The 23,578-nt window shown below is 35.8% G+C and overlaps 5 protein-coding genes across 8 annotated transcripts; 3 read left to right on the forward strand and 2 right to left on the reverse strand.

Annotated features, from left to right (window-relative positions):
• Window positions 1-22: 22 nt before the first annotated feature.
• On the forward strand, window positions 23-7,109 carry LOC114525036 (run domain Beclin-1-interacting and cysteine-rich domain-containing protein-like). 2 transcript variants are annotated; one of them, XM_028546257.1, is made up of 18 exons: window positions 23-226; window positions 852-1,047; window positions 1,264-1,370; window positions 1,526-2,267; window positions 2,548-2,657; window positions 2,898-2,948; window positions 3,237-3,435; window positions 3,801-4,159; window positions 4,246-4,319; window positions 4,674-4,738; window positions 5,078-5,195; window positions 5,298-5,418; window positions 5,558-5,619; window positions 5,766-5,844; window positions 6,067-6,141; window positions 6,245-6,338; window positions 6,463-6,535; window positions 6,634-7,109. In XM_028546257.1, exons 1-18 carry the CDS (start codon window positions 35-37, stop codon window positions 6,686-6,688), a joined length of 2,772 nt encoding a protein of 923 aa, XP_028402058.1. In that variant the 5' UTR covers window positions 23-34; the 3' UTR covers window positions 6,689-7,109. The 2 variants fall into 2 exon arrangements, with proteins under 2 accessions (XP_028402058.1, XP_028402060.1); XM_028546259.1 differs by having other exon boundaries at window positions 1,526-2,258.
• A 35-nt stretch (window positions 7,110-7,144) lies between these two features.
• On the reverse strand, window positions 7,145-11,405 carry LOC114525057 (putative serine protease K12H4.7). Its single transcript, XM_028546269.1, has 10 exons — window positions 11,331-11,405; window positions 10,701-11,126; window positions 10,184-10,368; window positions 9,765-9,954; window positions 9,482-9,593; window positions 8,904-9,102; window positions 8,470-8,563; window positions 8,284-8,401; window positions 8,086-8,176; window positions 7,145-7,567 (listed from the first exon to the last, which is right to left on the reverse strand). Exons 2-10 carry the CDS (start codon window positions 11,093-11,095, stop codon window positions 7,446-7,448), a joined length of 1,506 nt encoding a protein of 501 aa, XP_028402070.1. The 5' UTR covers window positions 11,096-11,126; window positions 11,331-11,405; the 3' UTR covers window positions 7,145-7,445.
• Window positions 11,406-11,470: 65 nt separating this feature from the next.
• LOC114525142 (eukaryotic translation initiation factor 4E type 2-like) lies at window positions 11,471-15,414 on the forward strand. The gene is made up of 9 exons (XM_028546363.1): window positions 11,471-11,615; window positions 11,778-11,871; window positions 12,271-12,405; window positions 12,687-12,791; window positions 12,878-12,955; window positions 13,200-13,274; window positions 13,452-13,513; window positions 13,695-13,769; window positions 14,292-15,414. Exons 1-9 carry the CDS (start codon window positions 11,599-11,601, stop codon window positions 14,332-14,334), a joined length of 684 nt encoding a protein of 227 aa, XP_028402164.1. The 5' UTR covers window positions 11,471-11,598; the 3' UTR covers window positions 14,335-15,414.
• On the reverse strand, window positions 12,786-23,547 carry LOC114525122 (box C/D snoRNA protein 1-like). 3 transcript variants are annotated; one of them, XM_028546347.1, is made up of 10 exons: window positions 23,392-23,547; window positions 21,945-22,051; window positions 21,734-21,819; window positions 21,234-21,337; window positions 20,931-20,999; window positions 20,783-20,863; window positions 20,598-20,663; window positions 20,263-20,393; window positions 19,860-20,084; window positions 12,786-12,952 (listed from the first exon to the last, which is right to left on the reverse strand). In XM_028546347.1, exons 1-9 carry the CDS (start codon window positions 23,481-23,483, stop codon window positions 19,885-19,887), a joined length of 936 nt encoding a protein of 311 aa, XP_028402148.1. In that variant the 5' UTR covers window positions 23,484-23,547; the 3' UTR covers window positions 12,786-12,952; window positions 19,860-19,884. The 3 variants fall into 3 exon arrangements, with proteins under 3 accessions (XP_028402148.1, XP_028402151.1, XP_028402138.1); XM_028546350.1 differs by lacking the exon at window positions 12,786-12,952 and adding an exon at window positions 19,380-19,462; XM_028546337.1 differs by lacking the exon at window positions 12,786-12,952 and adding an exon at window positions 19,466-19,545.
• LOC114525150 lies at window positions 15,414-19,370 on the forward strand. The gene is made up of 6 exons (XM_028546374.1): window positions 15,414-16,318; window positions 17,410-17,472; window positions 17,747-17,912; window positions 18,282-18,390; window positions 18,602-18,686; window positions 19,260-19,370. The coding sequence occupies exons 1-6, from the start codon at window positions 16,174-16,176 to the stop codon at window positions 19,343-19,345; spliced, it is 654 nt and encodes a 217-aa protein (XP_028402175.1). The 5' UTR covers window positions 15,414-16,173; the 3' UTR covers window positions 19,346-19,370.
• Window positions 23,548-23,578: the final 31 nt, after the last annotated feature.

Raw genomic sequence — 23,578 nt, forward strand, 5'->3', positions numbered from 1 at the left:
ATAAAGAATGAAAATAAAATAATAAACAAAAATAATGGCCGATAATGACGAGGAAAGCGAACTAAGACATGCCGCAGAAAGATGTGATATTCTCCTGAAAATAAAATCCACCATTGATGGTTTGTTAGCCAGTGGCTCGCATATTACTTGGTCTACCTACGGAGGTCTTGCAAGGATTTCCGACAATGTCGAGCAGGTTTTAACCCATGGGTCTCGGATTGTTGTGGTGAATACAAAATATATTACACAATAAATACACAAAATAGAATGTACATAATGCTTCAGCAATCAACTGAGTATAGCACCGTGTATATTAGAACTCAACTTCTCTTTTAAATTGCCCAAATCAATGCATATCAGTGTAGAAAGTATCTAATATTTGTAGCACAACTGTAATATCAGATTTCCAAATGTTAAAAACCTACTATTATACACTATAAAAATTTGCAAAATCTGAAACAATTCCCGCACTTAGCAGTCTGGAATTGCTCATGACTTTGTTGTTTTACCCAGATCAATCTGGGCAATGACCTGCAAAAAGTTGTGAATAGAATTAGTGTTTTAGTATAAGGGTGGATTTCCACTTGCAGAGAAATAGAAATGTGAAATATTAACATATTTTCTTCTTCGCTAGTGAAATATTAGCATATTTTCTTTCGAAATGAGAATAGTCCAGCTGAACTAATTTATTTATTCTACCCAAAAGGGAAAAGAAAATATGCAAATATTTTACTAGCTAACTCTTCCTTTGCAAATAGAATTAATAATTTGGCAACCAAAATACATTCTTTGTTTATTGAACATGTGCATTCTTTGTATAGTTGAACATGTATCATTGTATATTATTATAGAGACAATCCCGTAACAAACTTGGCGCTACTGATCTGTTGAGCTGTTTAATAGAGATCAGTCGAAAAAGAGACAGCGGAGAGGATAATATTAACAGTGTCAATCAATGGATTCAAAAATCATTGTTGAATCACACTTTATCTCGAAATTTAGTTGCGTTCACAAATAAGAAAAAACGTATCAAGAAATACTATTACAGTATGTACAGTATTCATGAACTAGCAATGTTGCTTAACACACCTTGGTTTAATGGATAGTTAGGCAGGCTTTTGAGCCAAAATTTAGACATAGTACCTGAAGAGAGGCACAAAGTTTTTCTGCAAAAAGTATTGGATCCAAAACTGGACACAATTTAATTGCAAATTCATAGTTGTTGATGTATCATTATTTAGCAGATTGTTTTTTGTTCCCTAGAGTTTGCATTCCTCCGAAGTATTTCGCATTTTCAGGCCTTACAACACTGCTTAAGAGCTATTGAAGAAGATAATCCACTGCTTCCTACAACTATTGATTATACACTGGTAAGGCTTTAATTCATCAATGAAAAACCCCATTATGATGTTTTGAATTTGCATGATATCACTTATGTGATTTTCTTCAAAAGTTTAAAGGAAAATGTTGGATGCCATAGCTATAATTGCTAAATATGTCTTTATGATTTTTTATGGCCGTCAAGTTAAATAAAGAAAGATATTTAGAAGTTTTTCGAAAGAAATTTTGTGATCATGGTTCTTTAAATGATGACAACTCTTCGTGCGACTCCATGAGTGAGAATGATGAACCCGACGTACGGTCTGATCGTGTACCAAGTACAGCGTCTAACGCATCTTCCTCGCAGGGCTTTCAGAAAGACAGACCAAGTGTATCGGAGGATCCAGAACTCCCGTCATTAAACGACGGCCGAGACGAGATCTTCGTGCCTAAGTCCTCCCGTCTTAGTATAACACAGAAGACTAAGCCCAAGTTTGATGAAACAGTTCTGGCTACTGCAGCATTCACAGCTGCCACTGAGCCTGTGGATGTTCAAAATGAAGTGAGGTGGTTCGAAGGAGGTTTACCTACGAAACCTTATGAAGACGGCAATACTAAAACACTACTACGGAATGCCCAAACCGAGTCAGAAAGACTTCTAAGAAGACCTAGCAAGGATTCGATATCCTCAAACTCGACGATCGAAAGTTTGACTTTTGACTCGAGAAATAACGAGGGCCAAAATACGACAGGACTGAGCGAACATGATAAGAAAAAGAAGCTGGGTCATTATCGATCAAAATCTGATCAATTTCATCGTTTTCGGCCATTTGGAACAACAAGGCAGCCATTTTTCGATGACGGAGGACACAATGGGTCAAAAAGTAACAACGCGGACACATTTTCGACATCTCTACCAACAAACTCCGATGTTGCAGGTAGCGAAGGTATAGTTAGAAGTATAGAAAAATCTGTTAAAAATAATGGTGGTGGATTTATAGGTGGGTGCACAGTGGTATGCACTTATGTAGTTTAGTTTTGGTGCAATTGTACTGTTATTACCAAGACGTTACAAGATGCGCATATATATGACATCAGTTGCTAAAAAGTGCCAGATTTGCTAGGTTTCATGTACTTCATACGAGCTTCGAACTCCCTAAATCTTGTTGGTTCAAAAACTGTTCAAAAGTATTTTTCTGAACTCAAAAATATTGTTATTTCATTTAGAGTTTTACGGCAGTAGTTTAGGATTGCCACATTCATCTCGTTCAAGCGACAATCCTGTTCTTGGTTTTCTGTCGTCAAGGGAGTATGACTCGTGTCAGGAGTTTGATCGTGTAAGATGACGCTCTTACATTATTTCTCTACGAATCTATCTAGTGTGCTTGACTTTGAATGTACGCGCTGTATGTCGCTTACCTTGCAAAATGAACTCCTACACTGATACTAGTGGAAACATAGCTACTAATTTTAATTTACCTTTGGCTACAAATTTTAGAAGCATCGTCAAAAAACAATTAAGAAAAGAAAATGTACTTATCAAATAATCTCTAATTCAATATTCTTGCTATGTTTAGGAAAACGCGCATTTTAGTATCTCCGAGGCTCTTATCTGCGCCATTGAACAGGTAAAATCTCATTAGAATTATAGCAATTGTTCTGGTTTCACTTGCCACTACCATACCAACAATTTTTTCTTTGCATGTGAACAAAAATATATTTGAAATATCAATCAATGCACCCTGAAGTATCCCGTATATCGAAGTATCGAGGTCCCAATGAAGCCTGGATCATTGTCTCCAACTTATAGGTCGATTGTATCAGTGTTCCGTACTTTGCAAAAATACCGTATTCCGACAAAAATTGCTTATTATGATAGCTACATAAGTATATGTATTGTCTATTGATCAATTTAGATGAAATACGAGAGTGGTTATTCAGACCTGGTTGACGATGATGACGGTGAAAGTGACGAAGAGATCAAGCAACTACGCGCTGAAATCAGGAAGAAAAAATTGGCGAGGAAACAATCAAAAAAGGAAGAGACGGTGTCTTCTTCTAGCAAGACTGGCACTAGCATATCATCCGGATCTCCTGGGTCTAGCTTTTCATCAAGCAAGTTAATCTATATCTTTCTGCGGATAAAGGCTACTGAACACAGTTATAGACTAACATGCTGATAAAAATGTCTTGAGACTGAATCTATATATTCATGTTGGTACTCAAAATTCGTCGATGTATTAAGGATGCTCAATCCTGTCTTTTCTTGTGTCCATAAAAATTTGTATGATTGAACGTCGAAGTTCTCGTTATACCGCAATAGGCTCGAAATATCAGGCACAGCTCTCCCTTTCGCTGCTACCAATCTTAAGATCATCTGAATTTCAAAGTCAAACCAAATTCTTCAAATAAATAAGCGCTATGTGCTAGCCGCGTGTGCACTACGATAGATCTGACTTTTCAATTTTCTTTCTCTGTAGAGGAAATCTCGAAATCAGTCGACAGTGACTACAATTCAAGTAGTGAACTTGCCAGTCCTGAAAGTAACAATTTAAACAAGCGTGTAGAGAAACAAAATATGATTCCTTCCAAGATTTCATTAGACACTTCATCACCTCTCGAGACAAGTGGTTCTCCGATCTCAGCTGAGCAGGTTGCCTTATGTTTACTGGAGAAAGTTGCTTCAAGGAAAAACTTGACTTCAGAAGATTTAAAGTGGATGGTCTCAGAACATGATGTTCCACAGAGTTTGTTACCCCTACCCACCGCCGTTCCCGTTTCACCTGATGACGAGTTGTACGATACGACTGAAAATTTCAGTAGACGAACATCTTTACCAGTAAGAAATGACATAGGATACTATATAGCAATGATCCAACATCAAGAAAAACAATTTGAACTAATATCGATCATTAATCTTTCCAGTGTCGTCTGAGAGGAAATCTAGAGTGGGCTCCTCCGAGACAGCAAATTATTTTCAGCATTCCATCTAATCCAAAGTAAGCCGAAACTGTACGTTTTTAATACCGCTGAAATATTGCGATAATTTGAAATGAGCGAACAGCAAGAACTTACAGAGAATTTTTTGGGGGAAAAAACGTTTAGGGAATGGGGGACTTTTCCCTGCAGAGTCACATTTATGCCCTATTTTAATTTGTACTATATATATACTATTATAATATTATTACTTTTGGGGGACCCTGGCAACAAGTAATAATAATAATAAATTAATTTATAGTGCGCAAGTTCCATTCAAATATGCTCACATGCGCATCTGTATCAAGTAGGCGTCATTACCTTCCCCTCCCTCTAAAAAGACGTAACTTTTTTGAGACTGTAGTATATTATTTTAGACGAAAGGAGGCGATGACAAAGCAAGGATATCGATGTGCTGGATGTGGAATGCGTGTTGAACCAGGTAAATTGAATACGAATTACGTGATTTTGGCGATTATAAACATAATTGTGCTGATAATTTACAAGGTTATATTACCGTACTTGTGAATTGGGCGTAGTATTTATACTTTATACAATTAAAGTTAAAACCGGGAAACATGCATACTTCTCGGTCAAAATAAATAAACGTTTGCTTCTGTATATATAATATAAATAACATCGGACAAGACAACTATGATAGATTCTTGAGTCAAAAAATGGGCGGACAATGTTTATAGCTATAACTGTGTCCAGCCATGCACATTCCACATGCATGGATGATAACCAGACAAAAGGCGACAATTCTATTTCTTCCATGTAGGATACGTGAAAAAACTCCGCTACTGCAACTACTTAGGAAAATATTTCTGCTATACTTGTCGATCGTCAACAACGACAGTCATCCCTGGTCGTATTATTCAGAGATGGGACTTCAAAGAATATCCTTTTAAATGCAAATGCGCTTATCTTATCCTCTGTTTCTACAGAGTGTAAGGGATAATTACATGCACATCCTTTTGACTTTCCTTAACAATGTTTAAATATGAAGTGTCTACTTTTGCTCGTGATTTGCTTAGTAGAGTGCACAACGATCCGCTGTTCAACATTCAGGCCATCAATAAAACGTTGTATAAAAAAGTGAAGGAAATCGACGGTGTTAAGGTTTGATGAATCGAAATTGCTTTCAAATATTTCGATCAGTGGTCAGGCGTTCATCCATTGAAACATTGCCATCCAACACAATCATTCATGCAATCAGTCAACCATCTAAATTGTGAATTATTTTTATGTTATATTTTAGCATTTACGCCTTCAACTGCATTACCTTGCGTCATTTCTCCGAACTTGTCGATACGCTGTTAAGTGAGTTTTTGATTTAAAAACTATTCCTCGGCTCACCATTTTAGCATATATAACGCCAAGATATAATGGTAATACAATGATTCTCGCATGCTGCTCACTAAATGCGTCTTACCATAGTGAATAAGCCCTTACTCCTCCTTTACAAGGTTGTTGGAACTTATAAATGCGTTACCAAATTACATTATGGACGATATTCACTTATATTCAATCCGTGACCTTCTGGAGGTATGTTGTAATCTGCAATTGTTGACCCGTATTTCATACTCATTAATAACTCATTAGCGACACAGAGTAAATGTTGAGTTCCTACTTATATACGAGTATATACGAGTTTAGTGCATATTGCAGCTAATGTAGAAATAGTTTACTGATTACTAATAGGCTTTACTGACTACCAATAGCTTTAGTTCATTCAGCAATGATGTGTTTTCTATTTACCTTATCAAGGTTAAAAGCGGTGTATTTCGTGAACGTCTTGAACAAGCTGTAAACAGTTCGCTGGATCACGTTTCGACGTGTCAGGTAAAATTGACTCGGGCCTTTCTTTCACTGCTGCAAGACAAAATTATCTCTAAAATTTTACATTTTTATCTCTTAAATTCTTTTATTTATTTATCATCGCCAGTTGTGTCTAGCCAAGGGCTTCGTTTGCGAGTACTGCAAAAACGGTGAAGATATAATTTATCCATTTGAAGTGAAAAGATGTAGTCAATGCCCGGGTAGGTATACACAATGCATTTGGCTATTGTCTAGTAATTATGTCATGCTTTTCTGAAAGTCAAACAACCTCTCGTACCTTTAAAGATGATTTTCTAAGGTTAATTGGTAGTCATCCATTTTCAGATTGTGGCTCTTGCTATCATCGTGAATGTTTCGTTGAAGGAAAGTGTCCCAAATGTGAAAGATTATTATTACGGTATGTGGTTATATATAGGCAATCTTTATAACTTGCTTTGCATAAAAAACACATGGTAAAAAACTAAAAATCACCGTTTTCTTATCTTTTTTTAAAAGGAAAAAAGCCGCAGAGGTTTTCAACTTTCTGCCGGACGAAGATGAATTCACGTAGCCATAAATCTATTTCTATATGAAGAATATACAATTTGGTTTTTAAAAAATCATTTTGATATAGTTTTTCTTATATCAATTCAGTAAATAATGCACAATTTGTTACCCATGCAGAACAATTTTGTTAACAGCTATGTATGGAGCTAAACATGCACAAAAGACATACAGTATAAATTTAGCATACGTTTTATACCAGAGTTTTTCAAAAAATTGAAATCGGGAATACGTGATGTTTGTATATGGTTGAGGCAACCACATGTGAAAATAATACTGATGCGCAACCTATTGTTCACTGGCTCAGAAAATAAAGTGAATTAAATTATCGATCGTAAGACAAGATTCGAGATTACAAACAAAAATTACTATATGGATTGTTACGTTATTTAATTTTATGTGGAATATCTAATGGATATATTTAAGGCCGGGATTTATTTTAAATGTTATAGTTGGCTCTTGGTAAAATCAGTATTATTTTATAGCAGATCAGTGGTTGCGCAATCCAACATCAATATAATTTTAATTTATCAAACTATGAAAATAAATTGTCCTTGTACCATGACTTGATTGTTTTGATGAAAATTGAAATTATTTTCCTTGAACTACATTAATATCTTTTTCAAGCCACCACACTGAGGCGCAGAGTCCCTGTATATAAATCGTTGTTTTGATATTCAGTGCTCTTTGTTCATTCAACTAATTTGTCGCATTTACTTAACAATTGTATTTGCCACTGTACTTTATTTGTCAGTCAGATTTCTTTATGCACGATTGGATGATTTGAGCCAGCTCGTCAGATGACCTTTGATTTTCATTCTCGCTTGAATCAGCTGGGGAAGATCTGTTGACAACTCGGGATACATGTTCGCGCAATGGGCAGTACCTTTTTGTACACAAAAAATGTAATATTTGATGGGTATAGTCCTGCGTGTGTATATAGAACAATGAAATCCCTGAATTTGTCCAGTACTAAGCATACGGGGGGGGGACCGTTTGTGTTTCCATGAATGGTAAACTCGAGAAGATTAGAGGACGATTCCCAATTCATGATCATCTTAACATACGTTCACTACACGATTTTTCCAATTTTGTCAAATCCAATTCACTTCTGATGAATATATAGGCAGCAAATCAACTAAACCAAATCCACTAGCGTTTTAGCCGTCAGCAGACTAGGTACAGAAGTTAGTTGGATCATAAGGCCTGGTTTACACTTGAGAACGAGTAATTAGTTACGAATGCTCTGATGTTTTAGAACTATTTGAATATCAGTAACTAATTCACTCGTTCACATCTATCAAAAGAAGAAAATCGCAGCAAAAATCGCAAGTGCAAATGGGCCTATACAATTTGATAATCTGAACAGACCATTAGGCTGAGTTCTATACAGTTACTTGTTACCTTCGATAAAAATAGCCTGCTCTTCCGATGTAACGTCACTTGTAATACCAAGAGCATGCCAAGGATCAATGGAACCGTTTGGGAAAACAATCTGAATGATGTACACACTATGTTTAAACTTTAAGAATTAACAAGGAGCATTAAAATGCATGCACGAATTGAGCCGATATTTCTAATGAAGGCTTCAATAATATTTACCTTTGAACCAGCGATTTTCATTCCGCCATAATTTGTATTTGTTCTTGTAATGCCAGACATAATCTCTGTCTCATTAAATGAAGGACCAAAAATGTCCATGCACTGTTTGATGGAGAACCTTGATAAAAGATAAAAAAGATCATCGTAAAGGAATAAAGAAAAGTATAGGCAAGATTTCCTACTTACTTCAATGGAAAAAGATTTCCAAATGGTTGTTTCGTAGAATCACTTGTCTGATAAAACCCAAATTCCGTACAGGTCTGATACGTCCATTGCCTACCTACAATTGCATATGATATACGAGTTTCTAAATATAGCTGCTAAATATAATTATAATCATAGAAAATTTAAATAAATTGCAATGTATCGCGAAATAACTTCTGTACATCGCTCTCTGATTGAGTAGTAATAAACAAGGCATACACATTAGCTAATAGCGGTATGAAAGGTGTGATTATTCATTTGCAGATAATTCACAAGTGGGGTGGGACTTAAAATATATATGTTAGGGAACTACTTTTGTTTTGTATAATCAGAAACTATAATTGAACAGTTAGGGTCACGGAAACAGTAAAGTTCAAACGTTTAAGTAAAGCAGATTAAAGTTTACAAATTTTAACCTCCTTCACTCGCAGAACTGCTCCATGACGTTTCCTTCATATCTTTAATCATATCGCTAAAGTTGACATCAAGACATTTCTCTCCATAGGTATCCAGCAATAAACTGTTCACTTTCGCATATCTAGTTACTTCATCTACACTCTGGTTGCTCATGATTTTACATAACACATCGATTGTGATACTCGTGCCTACGGCCCCCTAAAGATATGATGCGATCACAATAAAAATCCAGATTGGTTCGGTTTTAAATCAGATTACCATGCAGCAATTAAGTTAATATATTAACATACAATATTGTTTTTGCACCATGCATTCATCTCATACCTGCTTTACCAGTACCATGTATTAATCTAGTCTAAGAATTCTCAGAACTCTGCATGTTTGTTAGAAACATTTGCATTAATTGCATACCTGCAGCATTGTCGCTAAGGAGTAAGGAAAGTCTATTTGTGTACGTAGCAAATTTGTGTGCTGTGTTTCAGTTGGATAGTTTTCATTCATTGAGTTTTAAAATTGGCAAACATGCATAAAAATATGTGAACAGGGGCACAAGCAAAATGCATTACGTGTTTTCTACCTCAAACTTTCTGTTATCTTTATTGTATTGTACGACGCCCATAAAATTCCCTGCTATACTCTGGGCAAAATTGGATATATCATCATCACTATCACTTAACGGATCACAAAGCCTACGAAAAATATATCATATAGTTCTTTAGATGTAACAGTATTGTGCATGAACGCAATGCCACAGTATAATAGAGCTATAATGAAACTCTTTTCCATCCACCACTCGTCATCGCAGCTGCAAAAAACGACCCAAAACGACCTTCAAGCAACAACCAACACAATTATCAAACCTGAAGATTTTAGAAAGTTGTTGCCGGCCTTCGTCATTTGTTAACATCGACTGGATCTTTTCCGTGGCACTTGAAATACTGTCTGTACATGTTTTGCCGTAACTTGTTGTTTGTAAGGATGCTGTGACAACATCTAAATAGCCTTTGAAGTTCAGTTCAGCGAACACGGGTGCACTTGTTGCAACAGCACCTAAAACGCAGCATAGTAGCAGTTGTGCATATACCCTTTCAAAGCAGCTTTGATGAATTTGCAGAGGACGGGAAAAAACCCGAAAATATCATTTGTGTATGTTGCAATTGAATTACTATACTGTCTTTGCTTAGCCTGCAAAGATGAAGCCTGCTGAAAATGATCATAATCTATGCGCTGTAGGGCAAAAAGCCAGCTTTATTGAAAATCATTATCACATTTCATTTACCGGTGACAAGATGCGGAAACTTCAATCGAAACCAGGCAGATAAAGACCCTGGATATGATCCACCAAAGCAAATCCATTTACTGCCAGTCAACTTAAACTTGATGTTCATTTCTTGAACAAATGCCGCTAAATCTGCCAGTGCTTGTTCACTATTAAGAAACTGTAAATTTTCCACACTGGTATCTCTATATAATGGCAATCAAAACAGGAAATGAGGTGAATATAACATTTGTGCCAGCAGAAAATGACCTGGAAACAACAAAACAATATTCCTGTTATATATGTGACTGAATCATTTTCATCATCATGTCGAAGAGAATCCTTGACTTTAATTGTCAGGTCTCTCTTTATACATTTGTACATTTCACATTTCCATTCCCATATACTTTTTACTTTCAATTAAAGATCCACTATCATTATTCTATTTATGCACAATACAACTGAGATACTTGCCTAACAGTAACCTAGATCGTTTGAACTGAAAATATCATGGTAATATTAATATTTCATTGCTTACTTTGTTGGATGACTCTGACCATAAAACCTATGTTCAAGCATGAAGGTAAATGCCCCTAACTCCTGGGCATACTTGATCCAAGTACCCTCAACCATCCATATTGGGTTAGCCTCGCCTTCTCCACCAATCATGATGAAGACAGGTCCACCTGGTTTCCAATATGTTGAATTGTACCAATATCTTTGCTGCCAGGTTGCTTTGTTTGCATCATTATAATGTGTTAAACGTTGGGTAAACCACTGTTCTGGTGGTAGATTCACCTTATGGCTTACCAAGGGTGATCCAAGCATTCCCTCCCGACCTCTTGGTCGACCTCGGAAAAACCTTGGGATAATTGCTAAATCTTCATGAGCAAGGAGACCCAGCAAAATGATAGTCACAAGACGCTTTGCCATTACTATACCCACTATATCAGACGGTTTATTTCTGAAAGGTGCACAAAAATATATGATCACTTTATTCACGTGTTGCAATTACTGATAATTTGTCTGATAGGTGTGAATCTTTGTTGCCTCAAAACTGCATATAACAAAGAAGAAAGTTAAATTATCCAATGTTTTTAAATTAACTGCAAAGTATCCAATTTGCAATCGTAAACTGATAAATCTATCTCTTGGCCAAACTTTTTACCTGGTGTCTCGTGATCGCAAGTGTCTTCTGCATCATCAATTCCACACAGGCATATTCGCTTTTTTTTGACGTATATCAAGTAATTTATGAGTCTGCTGTCCAGCATAGTGCTGGCTCATATATTTTGGAGTAAACAATAGATTCTTTAGTTTCTTGTTTACTAACAAATCAGGTGCAAAACAATATTTTACGTTCGTTTATCTGTTTGTTGTTCTAACCACTTCTAACTCTTAGATTCCATTAATATCCTGCGCAATTTTGCAAGAGTATGAATAAATTTGAAGCGTGAGTATTTTTTATACTGTAGTTATTAAAATATACTAAAAATATATACTTTAAAGTTTAAATACAGTCATGAGTAACTGTAATGAAACTGTAGTAATTAAAACAGAGTATTCGTCTACGTGTTGTGCAAAAATACTATACTTTTTTACATCTATAAACTAGATTAAACCTGGAGGATTCCCAGAATAGTGATAGTGGTGAGGAAGCTGCTTTTGATGAACAAAATAATGGAGAAGAAAGTGACCAGAAAGAGAAGGTTAAATGGCTTGTAATAGTATAAATAAATTGAATTAAATGTAATGGTAAACTCGAATTACCGGGAGTAAAGGAAAACTTTTAAAATGCTGAGCAGAAGTAAATCTTTTTATCTAAAGAGGATCTGGTTGAGCTGCAAAATTCAAATTGCTTTAATTAATATTGCGCCATTAATTGCGGTTGTTGTTCATCATACTTTTTACAGCAATTGCTCATATATTTTATGATTGCTAGTCAATTAATATTGTATTCACATACCATAGTCTATTCATATACTATTTTTTAGATTAGAATATACTGCACTATTAAATTTGTTTTTAATGTAGATTTAATTAAGAAGAGATACTATAGATTTAATTAATTAAAACATTTCACCAAATATATATTTGATTTACTTTAGGTGAAACCTTTAGTGATCGGAGAGGGTGAACATCAGCTGCAATTTCCTTATGCCCTATGGTTTTCAAAACGACCACCAGGGAAACAACAATTCAACTATGAAGACAATATAAAACTTGTTGGGAAGTTTGCATCTGTAAGAAAAGTGACTGATGTTTACAACAATTAGTGCATCATATGCCACACTAAGGTTAACAATAAAATATATGAAAAGGAAAACATAATACTATAATGATATAGCTCACATCAAATAGCTTATCAAAAAACAGAACTACAACAAAATATAATTTATGTTTGCACCTAATAAATTGTGCATGCTGACCTGGCCAGAATGATCACAAGTAAATTTATAGCAACCATTCTAAGGAGGATTACATAATTACAAGAGTTTGTTCAATATTTTATTTTTATTTAAAGGTTGAACAATTTTGGTCATTATACATTTGGTTGGTTCACCCTAGTGAGTTAACTGGTCATTGTGACTATCATCTTTTCAAGGATGGAATTAAACCAATGTGGGAGGTAACCTTATTGTGAATGTATAAGGATTAACTATAGTTTATACTATATTTCAATGCAGGAATAACCTTTGTTGAATTTTGCTGTAGGACGAAGCAAATAAGCGTGGTGGGAAGTGGATTGTGAGGTTAAAGAAAGGATTGGCATCACGATTCTGGGAAAATCTGGTAAGAAGTAAAAACATTTTCCTTGGTTTAGAGTTCAACACATTAAAACTAAAATATTTAGTATATATATAAATAATATAATATATGATCTGCAAAATATTGTACTCCTTATACTTATATTTTTAACCAATGCTGTGCACACCTATGTAGCACTTTAGTCTGTTCTATTTGATTATTTGATGTGAAAAAAGTGCTTCAACTGTGGAGCAACTTGTTAATATTATTCTACATATGTTTGCTTTAGATATTAGCAATTTTAGGTGAGCAATTTATGGTTGGTGATGAGATTTGTGGTGCTGTTATTTCTATTAGGTTCCAGGTATGTAATTGTCCGAAGTTGATTTTAATGCACTATTACCCTGTGTAATCATTGAAATACCTCTAATTTACATACCAAGGTCATCTATGTTCCCTTTAATTAAGACTAAAATTGACTTACGTGTTCATGGTACACAATTCAAACTGTATTAAAATTTGCATTTTAAATCTTATCTAGGAAGACATTATATCCGTATGGAATCGAACATCCAGTGATCAGGCTGTAACCACCAGAATCAGGTAAAATATATTATTTTGAACGTCTTTAGGTTTTTGACATATGCATGTGAACGGGTGAATTAATAGTTAGCATTCTTTATCTCACTGTGACATGAATATTCATCCACTCGTTCATCTATCAAAGAACATTTTAAGAGAAAATTGTTTTAAAATTGTAGCTAAATATTTTATATGGTTTTAGGGATACTTTAAAGCGTGTGCTTAGTTTACCAATGAACACTATCATGGAGTACAAGACACATGACAACAGCATCAGGTAAAAATTGAAATTCTGAACATTGTGCTTTTTGTACGGTGCGCAACAGCTACATTAATGCATGGGAACTGCACGCAGGCTACTACATTAAGGACAGACAGCTCATGTCGCTTCGTTTCCACAAAACAAAATTAATAATCCATTCAGTTAAGACTGACCGGCCGGCCGGCACGAAGACATGTACCCACTACCCAGGCTTTATTTATAAAAGAACATTCACTGCATTCAGCTTATTCTAATGATCGGTGCTGACAAAAGCTCGCTCTTCTCAGAATATACTATATAATAGTTGCATGTATGCATGCAACCTTCTGATAAAGCAACCTCGTACCCAGGGTCTTTACTCGTGGTGGTGGGGACGCTGATAAAGCGTCTGTGTACGAAGTCTGGACCCCCTCCGACCCAGAATACTGACCAGTTAAAATTAAAGATTCGAGACGTCACACACACTCGTTATCGATAATTTCATCAGATGCATTGAACAACTAGGTAATACGAGTATCTCCCTTTTGTTGTTTTTAGGGACAATTCAAGCTTCAGGAATACAGCTATTTTTTCGAGTTAGCCTGTACATATAGTCAGATAGTCTTGAACAGTATGTCGGTTTTTGAAAAAAACTGAACATCGCGTGTGACTGGCTGCCGACCATGCATATAGAGCATTAATTAAGGAAAGGCGTTTTTGGTCAATTGGTCTGATGAAACATCTGAGTTTGACGTTTTTAACATTGCCATATAATGGAACAATGCTTGCATGCAGGCTTATAAGGAATGTGAATGTATTTCGTTGGAGATATAGTTACTAGCCATACGCGGATATATTTTTAAAGTTGTGTTTTGTAAAAAAGTGTAAGCCGTCTTTCTACCCTGACCAGCGTAACGGTTGCATGACATTTATGTTAATAATAATAATACAAAGACTCCATCCCGCGTGTGTAGATGAAAAATGAAAACGTTTCCGTGCCTTTAAGAGTTTTAACAATAAAAAAAATTTAATTACATGCAACGCATACCGCCTATGGTCACCTAGACTAAATTTTGATATGACAATTAAGAAGAATAATCCAACACCAGAAAGTGCAGTTTCCACTATACGAAACTTTTCGATGGAACGAAAGTTTTCTTCTGGTTTTCTTTAAATTTTGTAAGAATTCCACCGTAGGCGTAGCGGATTTCCTTGACCGGTCAGAATTGAAAGAAAAATAAAGTAATAAATTTCGTTCTGTCGAAAAATTCAGCCTAGTGGAAAACCGCTATTAATGTAAAAGAGTAAAACTGAAAAGTTTGATTCGAAAGTGTTGTAAGTGTGAAACTCACTGTGAAAGATACAGCTATACAGGGCGAAATCGACAAATCTCACATACTGCATGTAAATACTAGATTTTCAAGCAAACTTTAACTCGTTTTATGATGCATTTTGTGGTGTTAGATTAGTTTCTATACTCGCCCGGTTCAAAATTATCCCATGCATATGTATAGCTAGAATCGAACGGACAAGAAATAGATATCAATTTGCCAAAATAAATAATCCTTTCTGTGGCGTTCCCATTCAATATCCCACTGAGCCAGCAAAACGATGATCAAACTTCTTAATTATATAAAACTAAGGACTATACACATGCATACACGCATAATGAGATCTTTCTACAACAGGCACGAACACGTTTAGAAATTTATAATTAAACGTGTCTATAGCATGTTACTACGGGCGCTCTTGGCATGCATGCAACATTTATGTTGAACAGGTAGAAACACTCTCATTCGCTGTGAGATTCGCTGATAAAATACATTGCATTTATTCTGTTTAATTTTTAAGGTTAATATTAGTATTTGTATTCGCGAGTGCAATATTGCTCATCTGTCATCATGCGGAATTCTCTGTCCCACGATACGGTTTTCCCGCCAGCATTCACAGTCGAAGATACTTGTCAGACAAAGCCGAAGGTGTTTTTTATTTTTTCATTGTATAGCTACAAAGCAAAATCGTGTTCGCGCATCTGGAAAAAGCTGAGCAATTTTAAATTAATATTAACGAGAGACAATATATGTCATAGTTATAAGAGAGAACGAGATTAAAAAAAAAACAACGAAACGCTTCTGCATGAATAAAAACATAAATTGAAAACATTGAAAACATGTTCATTAAAGCCGACATATTCTTCTTCAAAAGAATTGTATGGATTTATCTTCGGCGTTTTCAGACCTGCAAGCATATCATTTATATTAAATGAGCAGGTGGAAAGCTGTCCAGTATATAGCCATAGGAAAATTAAGGGCACAACGTCCGGTAGCTAAAGTAAATGACTTTTCGCGCAGACCAATTATTGTCAACAACTTTCGATATTGATTACTTGTGTTTAAAAACTGAGTCAGAGATTATCCGCGTATAACGCTATTTTCTCAAAATGGACGCAGCAATTACCGACCAGCCCGACTCTGTATTGTTGAGTTCGTTTCAGGATGGTCGAGCGTGCGAAGAAGTAATTGAATTGGATATGTTTAGAAATGCAGATAAAATTATCATACAGGAAAAGTCTCACCGCTTTGGAGGTACGTTTTAAATACTCGACATGTTGTCGTAAAAGAGCAATGATCGAAAGCTAGGAATTCAGTTAGCTTTTTTGTATCATAATTTCGATGCGAGTCTTTAAATGCTAAAAATTTAGCACTATATGTCTATATATATAGTTTGGGACGCACGCTAACAGCCTATATATATAATTATACTATAGCGTCTAGATCATCATTCCTACTATAGTCAGAATAGACAACATTATAAACAAAATCTATAGACAATATTATGGAGACAACAAAATACTATGCTGTATTTATTTAATCACTATATAATCACGAGTTTTCGCCTATCGTTGTGGCGTGTATAAAATGGTTTTTCAATTAAAATATATAAGCTTGTTTTCTTTCAAACTTCCATCACTACGTTAAGGCAGGTGTTTTAGATGCCTGCATGCATGATGCGAACGCTTCAAAATTATTTCAGTAATCTGTGTACTGTATAATCGGTGTTTTATCATAGTGAGCTATATGCCGGATGACAGAGCGCAGTAATAGCTAAAAAGCAGCGTATGGAAAGGAATGTGATGATTGGATGAATGAAGGGGCGGTTTCTATTGGTTTCCATTCAATGGTATTTGTCGCAGCTGAGTTTTGAACACATCATAGGCTAGACGATCGATGTAGTAGAGTGCTGACGTAATAATTTCAATTCAACCCGATTATCACTGTAGCGAAGCGTAGCGTATAACGTTCTCCTTCGTTTCCTCCGGTATTCCGCTAAAACTAATTACTTTGAAAAAATGAGATACGCTATGTCTAAAACAGTGGAAAACAGGCCATAGGCCTTAGAAGATCTTCGGCAATGACTTGTTTTCGTCAGCTACGACCATGCAATTGGAAACTAGGCTTTATGTCGACCTAACCAGATTGAAAGCCGAAAAACGCACGGGGATTTCGCCATTACTCACTGGAATTATAATGAATGTAAACAAAAAAGGTTTATAATGATCTAAAAAAACTGAGAGGATGTAATAAAATTGATGTTTTGCAATTCAGACAATTTCACCCTTTGGCAAAGGAAATTATCCCACCCATTTCGATTAATTTACATTTTTTTTCGGCTTCAGATGGAAAAAGGTATACAGTTACCGACAGTCGAACAAAGACGGATTATTATGAAATAAAGCAAGGTATAAACACAATATACTTACAGCTAAAAAATTCCCGCCATATAGTTCGGGAAAAATCGGGGCGGTTCATTGATGACACGATACCGAACTCGACTTTTCACTTCACATACATGCGTATATTTGTTTAAATGGTATGAAACACAAAAAGTTCACTAGAGATATTTTTCTACCTAAAATTGCCAAATATATGCATGGCGGCTGCAGTTCTCGCCCTCTGCCTCGTAGGCCCATGCTTGCTTGCTTAAACGAACGTTATTGCCATGCATTCTTCCAGATACGCCATGTCAGTTCTCCCTCCGTGAAATTAACGACCGAAAAAGATTGGTGAACTTCAATGTTCCTTCTCGTACTTCATGTATATGTCCTTGTGGTAATACTTGTACAATGAGATCACAAACTACACTACTTCCAAATTCTCTCCTTGGTTCTGTACAGCAGACGTAAGTGGCAATATATGAATTGCGAAAACGTAGGTCAAGACACGCTAGTCCTGATTTAATTTTATTGCATGCTATACAGTCAGCGGTAAGAAACAAAAATTATTCCATGCACCAATCGTCCGCACATAGACGTTATCATCGAAGTTATAAGATAATCAAATAGTGTATGGGATTTTTGTGATCCATCGATCAAAATATGCCTCTGCGATTATACGGGAAATGGAAAATTCACAGACGCCCCCCTTCCTCTTCTAGTTTGTTAGATGCACTGATAATATTTCTTTTAATCATAATGCCCTTTGGTTTGGCGCCAAAGCTATACCCCCTGCAAACGATCTCCGGAAAAATTCCTATTTTGTCCACATGCAGATTAACTTGGTGTCAGCCGTATTTTAATGTATACGACAGCTCAAATGAACGAATACTCAGTATGGACGGTTCATTTTCAATGATGTTTTTCTCCATTGGAAGGCATAAGGTAAATTCTGCATGCACATAAAATTGCAGACTGTTGTAGTATATAGTAACTATATAGCACAGAATATTGATGTTGAACAATTGCCGTTTAAGGACGCTATATTTATACTCCGTAACTAGAACAGTGTCCCAAGGCTATTTCTTGGGTGCGATGCATGTAGATCTATCATTTTGACCGAGTCAAAACAATTTTTTTTTATTTTCCGGAAAAGGTGACTGATATGGATGATCGGGTTGTCGGGGACATATTCGTCGATTATTCTGCGTCAGAAGGATTGCACTGCATATATGTAAAATGTAAGGATCTAAATAGTTCTCTACATTACTAAGAGTAATTCTAAATTTGGCCTCACCAAATATCTCATGCAACTAGCCTATTGTGTCAGTGTAGCGAAACAACACTGCAATCGTGTAGCCCATCATTCCCGCGTGGCCACAGCTTTCCTCACAGTCACTTTTTTGCAATTGCAAGCGACTGGGGACGAGGCAGTTCAAGTAGAGCCTCTCGGGAGGCTCGCGCTAGAATTTAGTGAATGAGATTGACTAGCCTCGTTTTGGTACTTCTAAAAGGCAATAATTTAACTTGCAGCATTTTTTTCTCAGTCGTAAAATTTTCACATACTTTAAAAAGCACGCTTTATAATGGAAAGACATGATCTAAGGTCGATATAGAATACAAAAGAACAGTAATTCCTAAAAACCTTATCCAGTTTTAATGAATCTATGTCACTTTCGACAATATTTCAGATCTTGATTAACCTGTTACAAAGCATCATTAGTTGCCACTGTTTTTTTTTATCCATAAACTCAGCAGTTGCCATTGTAATCTCGTATATTTTTTTTTATTTTACTATTGCATGTGTTGTATAGTTAATAAAGAAATGGACGTCTCAACCAAGTTAACACTGCTTGGTGCTGGATTGATGTTCTCAAATGCGCAGGCCAGTAGAGTATAGTCTGTGCATATGCTGGGTAAGACATCGAACCGTCGGAAAGTCATTAACAACCTTGGCTCTCCATGGATACAGTGACGAGTTCGTATATTTAAGGTTTGTTCCCTTGGATAAAGCCACCTGTGGCAAAGATTGTTAATCATAATACAATCTAACGTCTGGGCTATTCCTTCGTACAGCTCTCTTAAAGCACCATGAAGAGACTATATAGAAGCATAATCCAAATATGTATATTCATAATGTGTACTGTAGTTAACGACCTCGGACAGTCATGCAGGCCCAACGGATGGTCATGCATGCAAGTATGCGGCTTCCCGTGTTAATTCATATATAGTAAAAAATATAATAAAACTGAACTATGAAATAAATTAAATAAACTTTGTACCAAATTGTAGCGCGATTGAAAACTCACTAAGCATCAGAGATTGGGAAACTTGACGTGTGCATGGTGAGCTTTCACGCACAAAAGTATTTTTAAAAAGACATGAGAAGATTAAATGAGAATATAAACACTTGCCTGGTACTTCTGTCTGTAATTCCGTTCATTCCACACATTCTACTTTATCCACTTCATCTTTGCCATGATTGTTTATTTCTTCCAGCTTTTCCTCCAACGTATCATTCGTTGTTTCCTTCTCACACTTCTTTACCCTTCCGAGATCCTCCAAACACGGACCAGAACTGTCGTCGCTTTCGCTGGTTGAACTGTCGTTCTGGCTTTCCACTCTTGCCCGTTTCACAACTAGAATATATAAACAAAGACTGAGCAAACTATGTCGTGTACAAAATTAATGATCATCACGCAACAATCATGCAAACGAACAAAAGTATAAATTTTCCTTGGCTTAGGGCTTTAAGTTCTCGATCAAAAGCAACCTTATACAATATACGTGATCAATGTGTATACACGAAATACATACTTGGGCCAGATATATCTGTTGGATATTCTGAGAAATGACGAGATAAGACGACATGAAATGTCGGATACTCAATTACCATCTTTCCTTTTAATGCATCTTTCACAGTTACCAACGTATCAATTTTGAAGAAGCTAAAGTAAGGAAAATTGCCATGTGGAATCTGCAGCGGTTGAGTGGAAACGAAGATAGTGACGAAAAGAAATGGGTTTTTTATATTTCCTAGTTGAAGTAAACTTGGACAGAAAAAATTATGCTTATAAAGCATATAGCCACCCTGTCTACTGATTTTTAATATCTAGAATGTATTTATGGAACTTTGTATGTATATACAGTACCTTCTTTGTTGGGTGGAGTGGTTTTGAAGAAATATCCCAATTTCAGCATCACGATAAACTCTAAGCCTTAATATATCAATAGATTTTTAAATTACTGGCTTTTGAATAGTTTATTGCTAAAAGGACTATGATGCTCTTTTTGAAGTCCCCAATGTGGAAGCAATTTTAAAACAGTAAATATTTACTTCTGTTTGAAGACAGGATCTGCATTGGTGGGATCTAAGTATTTTTCCAACAGCGTTTTAATCAGCACATTTTCTGATTGCCTATAGGAAAGAACAGGTAGTTATGCTGATCGTCTTCTCACAAAATTAAACACGGATATATACATACTTTGCTTCGACATAATGAGTATTTGCTTGAGGAAACTCCCATTTTATTCTCCACATTATAACTTTACTTCTAAAAAGTAACAATATCAAGCTTAAAATCAAGTAATCCTAAAATTATGAAATGATTGTTCATGCAAAAAATGCAGTTGATTTTTCAAAACTTATCAGATAGAAGAGCCTCAAGCCCTATTTACTTTACAATCAATGGTTTGTCATGGCACAGATAAAATTGGGTGCGTTCCATACCTACGCAATTAGTAAAACATACGTATGCATGATGCCAACTAACGAACAAATAACTTACTTAAAGTGAAAAAAACTTGTGTTTTCTTTTCTTTTCTGAAAACTGACTGGCATTAACCTAAGGTTAACCCCTTTCTTAGCTGCCTCAACTCTGAGTCTTTTTACCTAAATTGACATTAAATTAGACACTAGATTAAATTTAACAAAGTTTTCAACCAGTAAAGTGGCCTAAGTGGGCGAATCAGGAATGGATTTGCTGGAGAATGCAGGTCCAGAGGGGGTGCAGGAGAGGTGCAAATTTAGCTCCTTACAGCTAGTGCTTGTACTACAAATCATGCCCAGCAACTGGTCTTAAATTTAATTAGCCTTGGTAGAATGGAATGGCTTAATTAACGGACAACTGTGACTTTTGATTTTATGTCTGACAATTTTAACTCAATCAGGCATGGTAGGCACATGTTCAGCCGATGATATAAGCATTGCTGCCTAAGATTTTATTTTGTATTTACAGCTAGTTATAATAAACAATATTTTAGTAGCTCTTGGCATCTGAATACAAACATTGCTGGAAAAGAACTGTTTCTTCCTTTTGTGGTCCCTCTGAGCATTATCTACAACTCTGTTTGTCTCCTCCAGTAGTCTATAATCTGAATTAAAAAAATGATTTACCATGATGAAAAATCAGTGGCTCTGCATAAATGTACTGTATTTATCCACTTCAATAAACCTTGAGAGGCCCAAAATTTAAAAATTTGATTGTATGAACTCTTACCGCTTAGAAGGTTCTGCTCATTATATTCACTTTTATTAATGTATTTTGTCTTGTCTCGTTGCCCGGAGCAAGAATTAAGCACCTTATGTTTCTTAACACAGGCTAAGCTAAAATGGAAGAGCATATGTGCTGTTTTCAAACATTTTTGTAGTTCTACAAAATAGAATTACTTATTTGATTTTAATAGAATTAGCAAGGATATATATTAGAAAGCTTGCATGCATATTCCAAAAAATTTTAAAATCCCTCTGGGGCCGGTTGTTCAAAAGCAGGTTAAATTTAACCCTGGGTTAGTGCTAAACCTGGGTTAAAATCCTTAACCCTAGGTTAGCTAAACCTGGGTTAAAACTGTGTTGTTCAAAGCAGGGTTAGCGGTAGGGTTAGTTAACCCAGGGTTAAAATATTTAACCTAAGATTAAATGTATTTTAATGACTAAATTGGATATAAGAACGTTTTCGATTGGTCAATAAACGAACGTCAAAACTTTACCCGACGAGGATATATTGTTAGTCGAAAGATTATATGCCGTGAGGGCAGGGTCGAAGGGACGTTGTTTCGAACAGCAATTTCCGTGCATGGAATTTTGGAAAGATTCGAAATCAAAGGCCATTTTGTATGATAAACAATGTCGATGTGAAACAAAATCAAGCAAATTATAAACAACCTATTTTAAAATTTCAGGCATTCTTTGATTATTCAAAATTCAGGAACAAACGTAACCTTACCACTTGCTGCCAATCAAAAGAATCGAATTTTGGCATCCGAAACAAATATTTCGATTACGATGTTTCAAATTGTACGGTTGTATTCATTTATCATGTATTGCATTGAAGCGAAGATAAATAAATCAATACATCAGCTGAAACCGAACGAAGTCAAACTTAAATAATTCTTTGCTGTCGAAATTATTTGTAAAACCTTTCAAAAGTGTTTAATTCATGAGGAATTATACGTGTTTACGTGCTTCAGCTCCTTATTCATCCATTTTGAATCGAAGTTAACCCAGGATTAAAAAGTTAACCCACCTAGCTAGCAGGGTTAATTTTTTTATCAATTTTAACCCAGGGTTAACGCTAACCGAGCTTTGTGCAACGCAAATCAACCAAGGTTTAAAATTTAACCCTGGATTAGGCATTTTTAACCCTGGGTTAGCGTTAACCGGCTTTTGAACAACCGGCCCCTGGAACATTACCACGCCCGTGTTCCCTCCTCTGAAGGGCAAGTGGGGCCTGGGGGGGAAGCAGTTTGTGATGTGCTTTTCACAGTGCATTTTAGGGAAAAGACAAATTATAATTACTTGAGTCTTGTGTGTGCTCGCCAATAAGTTAATAACCCTGCTGTGATATAATTTAAACAAAAATAACACGCTAATGGAGTCTATCTTGGGATATCCAACAATAAATTATGATAGGATATAATTTTATATAAATGCGAATAAACACGTACCTACAAGAGACTGCGTCACATCTTGGACAACGATATTTAGAATCAGAACTACCACAAGAATTACAGAAGGGCAGTCGCTCAGTTTTAGACATGTTTAAACCGGTTTAAAACTTTTTTAGGATTCACTAAGTGATTTCAACGTCGCCATTTTTGAATTTGACCGCGCACGGAGTCATGGACTACGGCG

Source organism: Dendronephthya gigantea, unplaced genomic scaffold (genome assembly GCF_004324835.1).
Source record: "Dendronephthya gigantea isolate DGI-Jeju-01 unplaced genomic scaffold, DenGig_1.0 000001F, whole genome shotgun sequence".
Taxonomy (NCBI): Eukaryota; Metazoa; Cnidaria; class Anthozoa; order Malacalcyonacea; family Nephtheidae; genus Dendronephthya; species Dendronephthya gigantea.